The sequence below is a fragment of the Castanea sativa genome, chromosome 6, assembly GCF_040712315.1.
Source record: "Castanea sativa cultivar Marrone di Chiusa Pesio chromosome 6, ASM4071231v1".
Lineage (NCBI taxonomy): Eukaryota > Viridiplantae > Streptophyta > Magnoliopsida > Fagales > Fagaceae > Castanea > Castanea sativa.
Window position 1 is genome coordinate 3,343,872 of NC_134018.1, and position 11,883 is coordinate 3,355,754.

Below are 11,883 nucleotides of genomic sequence, written 5' to 3' on the forward strand. Positions count from 1 at the left end.
AATTAGTATAAATCACTATGGATTCAGTTAATGATAAGTGTCTCCATAAAAGAGCTTTAAAATCTGACAACCTGACTTTTTGGCAAGGAAATCCTAACTTCACATTGCAAATCCTAGAGGTTTATATACTATATCTTCCTTGTTTCTTTCTCAATACTTGTCAATGTGTGAGTTCATAAATTAACTTGTCATTGCCACTAAAGGGTATTGAATGAAATTTATCTGTTGTCCTTACCAAATATGTGAAACGTAAAGTTGTAGTTCTGCTAAAAATTTACTTATCACTGTGAACATCTTGACGGCTGACTCTATGCAAGTATTTACCAAATGATTTTGGATGTTTTCCTATATGCTCTTAGCCATGAAAGTGTAAATGCTACTGGATTGCTGGTTATCATAGAATATATATTGCATTATAATAGTATTAAGACACAATGTGATTTTCTTACAAAGTCAAATCAAACATTAACAGTAATGAATGAAGTTCGCATGTGAGTACATTCTCATAGTAAAAATTAGGAGAATTATGAATATAAAATCACTGTGTCGTTGGTTTTATCCTCATGTTTGATAGAGAGTTACTGAGCTTGGAGTGAGTCACTGATGGGTCCTGATTTAGCAGCCAATGCAGAGAGGTTGGAACCAATGGAACCTCCTCGGGGCAGGCTAGAATTCCGGTGGTGTCGACACCGGAAGGATCCGGGATGTGTTGTCGGCGAGCAAAGACAGTTCTTCCACCTTGCACTTTGTTTGCCTGAGCTCCCTTGTGAAGTTGGTGACACAAGTAAATGAGAGTGCTTCAAATCTTCCAAACTAAATTCTGCCATCTTTATCTTCCGGTCCATCTGCTTTATGTTGATCTTTGGAGGCTTTTGCTCCACAATTTCATCCATATTATGTATATTGCAACCTTGAGAAAAATATAAGACATTACAAATCAAATGAACAATCACAAAAGTTGTTGAATTTGAATTCCTATATTACATTTACATGGCATTTCACAAGCTGCAATTTTCAATAGTATCACAAAAATTATTTCTTTGTGGCAAGACTGTGTTACTAATTTGACTTGTAGAAGAAACAGAATAATATGTTTTGATTGGTTTGGTGAATGGATAGTTCAAATAAAATTTGTATATAAGTTCTCTATAATATGCAGGCTATATATATGCACTTTTCCAACAAGTAATGAGAAATGCTTAAATGGTCTTGAAAAAGTACCCTAAAGAAATTGGTAGTTGGAGAATCATAACAATATGATTAAGACAGTAATCCCAACATTAATCATAACAATGTGATATGTAATATGCATTATATTACATTTTTAAACAATTTGCGTTATATTACATCAAATATCAATTTCAAAGATAAAACCAAATTATTGGTCTATAGCAGTTAAAGGGACAATGAAGGAGGATCACGAGCTTAATTCTTATGAGATTTCCAAAGATAAAAGTAAAAATTAAAGAAATTCTTGGTTAAGAGCAATTGACATTGTGAATGATTAGAGTAACTACTAGCTTACCTGAAAATTACTAGTTTTCTTCTCCCTTGGCTGCTATCAATTGCTTTCTGGGTGAGAAAGGAAAAGTTCACCTATATTTAATTTCTATTGATCTTTCTCCCGCAATGAGGAAGTGAACAATTACACATGAGAAATATGGAATAAAATTAGATGATACTTTTTGATGCCTAAAATTTTGCTTCTAACTGCCTATATTTTGTTGTTACAAATTTGTGGTTTACACCTAAGCAACAATTTGTAGCCACTAATTTTCATTACTCCACGGAGAAAAACAAATATAAGGCAGTTTATTAGGTACTATCTTTTGCTATACTGGCATTCATTACTTTTTTTTTATAACAATACTGGCATTCATTACACCTTGCTCTCATTGCGGCCCATACATTTGTTTGTATAAGTTAAATTAGAGCACTCACATGAGTTATGCAATTTTTTTTTTTTGTCTATTTTAGCATAAAAACCTACTTTTTTCTATTTTACACACTCGCTTTTTAAAAAACCCTACATCGGATTATCTATTTTATACCATATTTCATTAAAGTATCAAATTTTCTTGATTTTTTAATTATTTCTCTTTCTTCAGACACAACAACCACCATTCATTATCTTCCATTATTTTCGGGATACGTAAAGAAAGCATAACAAACTAATTGCAAAATGAATAGTGTCAGTGTAAATTTATAGGGATGCTGTAGCAACCAATCATGTATTTTTACACAACTTTGCATAGACTGATGTGAGTGAATTTTTTACTTAATTTTTATTATTATTCAAGCACTATTACTATTTAAATACGCGATGTACCAATTGACACAACTAATACAATTTCTTGCGGTCCAATAAGTATTTAAAATTGAATGTCACTTGTTTGTACCAAATAAAAAAGTTTGAAGGAACGGAGAATTCTATCTCTTGTGTAATCTTAAACTCAGTATACTTTCGGTAACCCAAGAAACAAAACCTTCTAAAATATATGACTTTTTTTTTAATATATGTAATGATACACAACACAAGAGTATGTAAATAAGTCATGAAAAGATAAGAAATGTTTTTCTCACAAAGATAATTTGGAAAATTCAGTAACAAATAAATAATGTTGAAGACTTGCTTCATATAATAAACGTATTATTACATAATTATGGTCTTAATTACCTTATATTTGTTAGGTCTTTTAAAAAAAAAATCAATTTAATAGTTATAACGGGGAAGAGGTGTTTAGTGTTTGGTCATATCTTTTTGTACAAAGCTTTGTCATCGATCTTCTTTTTCCTTGGGTACATATATACTCTTTTTTATTTTATTTTTTTATGGTAAGTATATACTCTTTGTACAATTGAAATGTAATACTATGTGAATATGTTACGCTCACCAGTTAAACAATCTCTATTTCAATTGATATTTGATACAGTTATAACTTAGAAAATCTCAATTGTATATAGGCAAAAAAAAAAAAGGAACTATTGGTCCCTACAAACCATATACTTGTTAGATATAAAGAAATTTGGAAATTAAGAACTACCTTAGCCAACAATGTACAGAATTATAGGTCTTTTATATAACTTAAAAATATCTGGCATACAAATTATTATTATTTTGGATTCTGAATACAAATGAATTTTGAATTGGCTGGTAAATAAAGCAAGATTGACCTAAAATTTTACATGCATGATAAGTATACTTATCATATTACAAATAGTTATACTTATGCTACTCTTTTTCTTTTGCTCATTATTGTCACCCTTGCTTTTTTTTCTTTTTTTTTTAATGCCTACAAAAATATAGAATAAGGTTTTGTAAGGAATTGAATGGAGTAAGTTATTTTGTGCTGCCTTGATTTACCCAAATGTTCCCCCATAGTATTAGCCATTGAGGTGAAATAGCCAACAAACTTTAATGTGGATAACTCTCTAAAGAAAAAAAAAATTATGTCAATTAATGGCTTAACTTAATTTTTTTTTTGCTTACAAGATAGAAATTCTACTCTAACCTAATCTAAGTGTACATGTGTGTGAAGCTCCCTCCTGGAGACTTGAACCTCGATTTTTGCCCCCCACACCCCATAAACACTTATACTTATTTGTGACCGTTGCACTTATACTAGTATATCATCTTCTTCCCAATTGAAATTCATTATCATTTTTATAAGAAGATAAGATTCTTCATCAAGAAAAAGGAATACTAAGATTTTATCCTAATCCATTTTCTATTTTTATAAGCAGATAGAAATACTAAGATTTTATCCAAATCTAACAGTTTACTTTGTATTGGATTTGAATTAGTCAGAATCCAATTCAACTCAACAACAAAGCTATAGTCCTAAAATTTTGCAATCAACTTGAATTATTATGTATTTTTTTCCCCATCATTAGATTCTATCCAAACTCACCTCAAAATTTTGAGACTAAGGTTATGTTTGGTAACAGTTTTTGTTTTTTATTTTCAAAAACTTGTTTTTAGGAATATAAAGAAAAAACAATTTTCTTATATTTTTGAAATCAAAAACATGTTTGGTTAGTTGAAATTAAAAAAGATAGTTTTTTGAATAAAAAAATAAAAAATACTAAATTATGTTGTTATTAGAATTTGAACTTTAATGTTAACTTATTAAATGAGATAAATTCATTAAATTAAATACGTGTTTTCATTGACTTTTAAAAATTAAAAGCTGAAAATTGCCTTTTGCATGTTTTCAATTTCCTTCCTAAATTGAGTTTTGAAAACAGTTTTTGTTTTTTTGCCTATTTTGAGTTGCTAAACAAGTTTTTTAGTCTCAAAAATATAAAATTATTTTTGACAACAAAAAATAAGGGGAAAAAACAATTACCAAACATACCCTAAAATTTCATTGTTGTAATTGTATATTTTATCCAAAGTGAGAAAAATACTAAATGCTTAATTAAGATTAAGAGCATTCACATCAACCTTTCCAAAATTTTAGCTAAACTAACTCCAAAAACTTCACTTTTGCTATTTTAACAAATAGACACATACATTAGACTCAATATTTATTTCTCTACCCTATTTAAATGTTTTTCTCTCTCTAAAAATAAATAAATAACTTTTTTATATCTTCCCACCCAACGACATCAAGTCAATAACAAATAAATAATTTGGTATTGTGGTGGTTGAAGGTGGAGAGAGAGAGAGAGAGAGAGCATTTGCATCACTTCGTACAAAAATTTCTGTCTATTTTAACATAAGAACCTACTTTTCCTATTTTACACCCACTTTTCCAAACACCCCACATCATATTATCTATTTTACGCTACATTTCATTAAAATAACAATTTTTGTTGATTTTTTTTAATTATTTCTCTTTCTTCACACACAACAACTACCATTTACTCTCTTCTTTCATTCTCAGAATAACTAAAGAAAAATAAATAAATAAATGAATACAAAATAAATAATGCCTGTGTAAATTTACATAATTACTGTAAGAACTTTACAAATTTACACATCTTTAGCTTGATTATGTGTGTGATTGTGGAGCTTAAATTTGTAAAATTGAGCATTTTTTCTATTTTGCATTAACTAATGCAAATGCTTTTAGTTTATTGAGTATGATGTATAAGCTTTTTGTGTGTTTTCAGCTAAATTTTTAGCATCAAGCTACTTTGACTTGCCTGATACGACAAGCAAAGACAGAAGAATACAGATAGTGTGTGAGCATACATACATACATACATACATACATATATCTTCTTCTTTTGATAAACATACAGAGTATATATAGTCCCAAAGGGTAGCGAGTAGCCAGTGCTTGAACTTGAAATAGAACTATATATTTAGAACCTAGTACATAAGAAAGGCAATCCACAAGTTAAACTGATAACAATTTAACTACACTGTTAATAGCATTTTTTTTTTTTTTTAAGATCCTTGTACAACTTCCTGAATTCAGAGATTCCTACCCATTAGGCAATTGATTTTCCACTCCGAGAGAGAGAAAGAGGATTTTAGAAGCCAAAACAGAACAAAGAGAGTAAATGTTTAAAGATAGGAGATACCAACACTTCCTCCAAAGGGAGAGAACAAATGCTAATGGTGAGAACTGAGAACAGGATATCAACTCTGTAGAACCTTCTGTCTCAGTTTCTACTTCTGCCTATTGTAAATCTTTGACAAGAATGATTTCAACACTGCTTGTACTGCTTTACTTGGATGAGATTCAATGGAATTTAGAAGCCTTTCATAAGTCTCATTCTCATACTCCACAAAGATACCCTACAAGATAACCTCACGTAAACCATGAATGAGAAAAGACAGGTTCTAAGTTCCAGTATATGCACTGTAACAAAGAAATGGCAGGTCTTAAAATTCAATATATTTTCCGATGTGTTATCAGGGAATCGAAAAATCTCTTCTTTTCATTTGAGGGGTATTCAGAAACAGAGCCTCCCTTTTCTTTTCTTTATTTTAAATGATTCAGAAAGATGTAAGGAATTAAGAAAAGGCAGGGAGAGAAACCTGAAGATCAAGAACTTTATATAGCTCTTTTACTTTTTCCACACGTGCTTGATCTGCTTTCCCATAGTTCTCCTGGTAACCAAAAAAAAAAAAACCATACATAAGTCTGGTAAATATAATCCCAAAATATCATACATTTTAAGTTGGATGATGCTGTTGTCTTACATATAATAGTTTCTTCTGTTCCTCATTACAACGTTCAAGTGCTTTCACAACCAACCAAGAGCACTTAAAATCTTCAATATCTGTTCCAACCTAATAGTTCAAAGGACCACCAGTCAGGTCTCTAATTCGTTCGTAACAGATAGGTGAATATTCAGGAAAATTGCATTACCAGGAGTCATACAAGAATAGACTATAACATACCTTTCCAATCACTTCAGGATCACCAAAACAATCCAGATAATCGTCCTACATAACAAGTTTAAATATCATCAACACGGCTAGAGAACCTCCAACAAATTATCAGAAAAATACAAAAGATGTTAGATGACTGACAAGATATGAAAAGAAAGAAATCATTGGATATAATAGTTAAGAGTGGAACAGCATCTCTGTAATGCTTCTGACAAATACTATTATCTTTATGCTATTCTTCAGTAACCAAATGAAATTAAGGATTTTCATGTGCAATAGACAATTACCTGTACTTGAAAATATGTCCCCATTTCGACAAGAATGTCCTTCACAATAATATGATTTTCAAGACTTTCACCTGCCATAAGCAATGCACAAGCAACCTGTATATGCAAAGTGATCATAAAGGATGAAACATCTAAGAAGATTCACAAATTTGGAGATAAATCAGGAATTTCTTAGAGAGAAGAGCAAATACTAAAATTATAAAAGGGCTGTATGGTTTTATCCTTTAATAACATAAATCAATAAACTTAGCAATATTCATATAAACTATTGAGTCAAACTATTTATTGGGACTCAAAACACTCCCAAGGGGGGGAGCACTACCAACATCACTTCTTCAGCGGGCCATAACCAACTGTTAGAAAATATGAGCATCAACATCCAAAAGCTCCATAAGTGATGACGTTCATGTTGAAATAAACTTTAACCATATCTCAGCAAGTTCAAAGGAAAACAATTGACAGATTTTCAGATTTACTCTGAAGAAACATCAGTAAACAACCTTTTTAAATGGATTTTAATGGAAAACCCTCTCTGAATGAGTTTAACAATAAAGACAAAATAGCAATCAGATAAACAACAACAGGTGTCAACATAAAAATGAGAAAATTACTCACTGGAAGGTAGAATGAATAATAAGCTGTTTTGTACTGCACAATGCGGCGGTGCCTGCATTACAAGACAAATAATTGATATGTCAAAAATACAAAAAGCAACACATGATTCAAAGTTAAATCATATTGAAATCACAGCCATCTCAAATTTTGACATACAAAGTCAATGAGTACTTGGATAGATCTTTCTCTCCTACAAGTGTGGTAATTAAATCTATCATTTGTCCTGATGTTGTTTGGAATTCCACCTGTATACAGATAAAAAATAGCATGATGGGTCTTTGGTTAGAAAGAAAAATCACTGGTCCTGCTTTACAATATATGCAACGATAATCCTACCTCATTAAATAAATCCAGTAGATCCACATAATAAGGCTTTTCTCTAAAGTGATTTTTGAGAATTCTTGGGATGTGGTTACGAAGAATTAAGCCATCATTTACAGCAATCATACCGACCTAGGATTAGTATTTACAGAAGTCAGAAAAAATGATCAACATGCTGTTCTTAGTAAGAAGGAAAGTGTTCACTTTCACTAAAGCACCTTAGGTTGCCTGAACCAGCAAGGTTGACCACGGCGTGTAACAGAATTGTCCATAATGTCGTCAAGAACAAGAAAATATGCTTGAAGCTGCAAGACTCATGGTTAAGATGGGACAAAAATTATGATGCAACAAAAGTGAAACAACTGTTGTAGTAATTATCATGAGTGATAAAATCAGGATCACCCAAAAGAGAAAAGAAGTATTCTGTAGCCATACCCATTCAATGCACCAACCAAGTACGCATGTGAGAAAAACCTCATCATTTGTTAGTTCTTTTCCTTCTTTCAGTAACTTGTAGCTGTCAATGACAGATAGTCCTCGGTTCAGCTTTCCTGCCAACAATCCAATCCAAGAGAGAAAAAGCTTTAGCACAAAGAGTTAAATTAAACAAAGTAGACAATTGATTATATATCATATTTCTACACACACCTCCTGGTACATTGTAGTCCAGCATCTGCAAGAATGGGGGCAAACAGTCAATCAGGAATAGTAAAAATCTACACATATTTTAAAGGGTGGGAAGAACTGGTAAACAGCTAAAGAGCACGTTTCAGTAGAAGCCTATGCCATTACATAATACATTGGAACAGATAAGCAGATATGCATAAGCCCACAGGAACATGAGTAAGCAACACAGTCTAAGCCCAAGTTTTAAGTACATTAAAATAAAACGCATGGGCATACATGTGCATGCATGGCCTCACAGCAAAAACACATCCTCACACACATGTTGTACAGGCTTTGTCTTCATTTACAGCTTCTATGATGGCTGCACTTTGACATGCCCAAAAACAAAACAGGAAAGATCATTTTTGCATCCACACAACTATAATAGACTACACCAAGGCCATACCGTTCAGAATTTATTGAAGTTATGATTATCATTTTCTGAGCATTAAAAAAACCTTGCAGGAAGGAACAATGTGTCATACCAGGTCTCAACGCAGTCAGAAAACCTTCTGTATTCACCCCATATTTGGCATGAATATTTTTGTCTAGAACAGGGGAGTAATACTTGTGCAATACTCAAATATTTTTTCACTTAAATGCAGTTCCATTAATTTATCCACAAGAAGAAGAAAAAAAGAGCTTTATGGTCTTTGAATCTTGCAACTTTATCCCATCTTAACATGCTAATTATTGGTTGCTCATCCATGGCTCATTTTTGGTATCATGCTTGATAAATCAAACTTCTTATCTAAGTAGTTCCACATACCACAGTCCTTTCTTTTCTTCTTAGACCATTAATTTTCACAATAAGACAAATATTGTCTTAAAAAAATGAATTTGAAACTCAATAACAGCAATTTCCATTGTCCAAAACAATGTTGTCTGACTTTGACAGTAACACCAAGTTCTCAGCCCAGATGGGACAACCCAAAATATTACTATATTTTACAAACTCAGCAGAAAAAATCTCACCAACTTAGTTAAAAACTAATATACATCTAGATTCTTCAGCCAAATTCTTTGACAACATATTATATTCACTTGACTTGTAATTTCTTTTCAAAAAAATTTCAAAATCTAAGGCCAACCAGAAACCAGCACCCTATTCTAAATCCATCAACTCAGTGACTAAATGGACAAATAAAATAATAAAAACCTGCAAAAGTAGCAACAAAAATTGAACCTTTTCTTTTCATGAAAGAAACTAAGCTTTATCCCAAAAGGGATCAAAATCACACAGAAGAGACCCCAAAATTCACATCCTAAATGCTCAAATTCAAACAAAACAGCAAAACAACACCTCACCTGAAACACAATAGCCTGAAACCAAAGCCCTCAATCACATAGACAAAAACAACCAAGCTTCAGTCCCAAAAGCTTGGGGTCGGCTATAGATCTCAACAAACTGATCAGGGTCGGTCACATGTATTCTTTTCCACCATAGTATCCTATCCGAAGTCCTACTCTCTATTACCAATCATATAGACAATGAAGAAAAAGAAAAAAAATCTCACCAAATTCTACAACCATATCCTTTGCTCAGCAAAGTGACAAAGAAAAGAATTAACAAAATCCAACTTTTTTTTTCCCTGTAAATGAAAAAAAATGAAGCTTTTTTCTCAAAACCCAAAAGCTCAAACTCACAAACAAAGCGAACAAAATACACCATATTGCCTGAAACCCAATTAGCCTCAAACCAAATTCTCAATCACAGATAACGAAACACCCACTTATACATACATACATATATACAAATATAACGCATACACATGCATATGCATGTGTGTGAGAGAGAGAAAACAGAGAGAGAATTGGAAGATTACCCGCTCGACCCATTGACGAGAATCGTGACTGAATTCGAAAGCCGGGTCATTGAGGAGCTCTGACTTCAACACAGAGTATACCTCCAAGAATTTCGACCTTATATCGCTCATTGTTGCTTTCTTCTTTTTTCACAAACAAGTACAGAGAGAGTGAGAGACTGAGGAAGATTTTTTTTGTGTTTGTGTTTGTTAAAAACAGAAGGATGGTGCGGTCGAGACGCGTGTCGTTGTTGTTGTTATTACCGAGTTTTCAACAGTATCTTTTTTCTTTTTTTTTTTTTGATAGGACAACAGTATCTAATTAGTTCACACGGAATTGTGCACCAGTGCTCGTCTGGGATTACCTTAATCTCATCATGGTACAATGTTATGGACAATAAATTTCACACAATTTTTTTCTCAACTGTTTGAATTTGAATTGTCAAATTTTACAGTGTACTTTTGATGTGATAGTCACTACATAAGTAATAAATATTTGTGAGATATGGACAGTAAAGATTAGAGTTCAAGTCTTTAAAAATAAACTTCATACATATGCACTTGGATTATATTAAAGTAAAAATTTTACTAAAAAAAAAAAAAAAAAAACAAAAAACCGTCAAATTGTGATCAGTGTCCTACAAAAAAAAATTGCGATCAATGTAACATCCAATACTGCATGGGTTTTGGGACCCCTACACTAAAAAGGAGATGATGTTTTTTACCACAATAAAAAACAATCATTAAGTAATTACAGTTGGTTTGAAATACTTTTAAAAAATTTTAAATTAAAGTTTGTAATGTTATAAGAGATATTGTGTTTCTACTCAATAATAAATTTTTGAGTAAATTTCATTTACATCCCTTTCAAATTTGGACTAATACCAACTAAATTCAAGACTTTTCAAAACTAACTAATTTAATCCCTAAAGCTAGTTTAATTCCTAAAACAGTTGAGAAAAAATAACTAACTGTTTAAGAACTAAATTTACTAATTTTAAAAAGTTTTGGACCTAATTGATATTATTCAAAATCTCATGGTATATTAGTGGAATTTACCCTAAATTTTTTGATGTAATCTTTGGGAAAACAAATTATCAAAGAGTTATGAATTTATTATAAGCACGATGTATTACATATTTCTCTCACATAAAGGTGGATATGTGACTCCTTTGAGAGTATTTAGGTGGTGAGCTTATTGATTTGAGACATAACGTAAACCTAAAGTTCCCAAATTCAATCCACCACACTAGTTCATAGAATTTTAAAGGTGTCTCATGAGCAGAAAATATAATTTGCCCATATAACTTACAATCTCTAGTTGTACGGAGATTTCGAGTGAAAGCCAAATAGTATTGACACCTCCATGATGTTCGATGTCCGGCCTTCAAATCTCACTTTCCCCTCTTCTATCTAACAATAAGTTAGGTTAAATTAAGTTAAAATAAGATTGAATATAGATATTATTTGTCTCCTCCCTAAGCTCGCTTTATCTAATCAGGAGTTGGGTAAGTCAAAGTTAGATCAAGTGGAGTTAACTGGGGATTGAATATCAAAAATTTTATTTATTTAAATTTAAGCATATTAAGTACATTTACACCACATAATCGGTTTGGAAATAGCTTATTTAGCTAAAACTATTAACTTTTTGTTGAAAGCACTATCGATAAAGTTAAAAACTAGTTAAAGTAGTACAGTGAGACTCATTAATAATACCAAAAAATGCAATAGGACCCATGAATAGTTGCAAAAATAAGTTAAATAGTAAAAACAAATTTAAAAAAAAAAACTGCATTTTTCAGTCAATGTCAAACGCAATCTTAATCCACATTTTAAA

The 11,883-nt window shown here is 31.5% G+C and overlaps 1 protein-coding gene across 1 annotated transcript; it reads right to left on the reverse strand.

Moving 5' to 3' along the window:
• Positions 1-5,189: 5,189 nt before the first annotated feature.
• Positions 5,190-10,272, reverse strand: LOC142641035 (farnesyl pyrophosphate synthase-like). The gene is made up of 12 exons (XM_075815392.1): positions 10,068-10,272; positions 8,224-8,248; positions 8,011-8,126; positions 7,794-7,880; positions 7,591-7,707; positions 7,411-7,499; positions 7,255-7,306; positions 6,640-6,735; positions 6,362-6,406; positions 6,161-6,250; positions 5,996-6,067; positions 5,190-5,752 (listed from the first exon to the last, which is right to left on the reverse strand). The coding sequence occupies exons 1-12, from the start codon at positions 10,176-10,178 to the stop codon at positions 5,624-5,626; spliced, it is 1,029 nt and encodes a 342-aa protein (XP_075671507.1). The 5' UTR covers positions 10,179-10,272; the 3' UTR covers positions 5,190-5,623.
• Between the last annotated feature and the right edge of the window lie 1,611 nt (positions 10,273-11,883).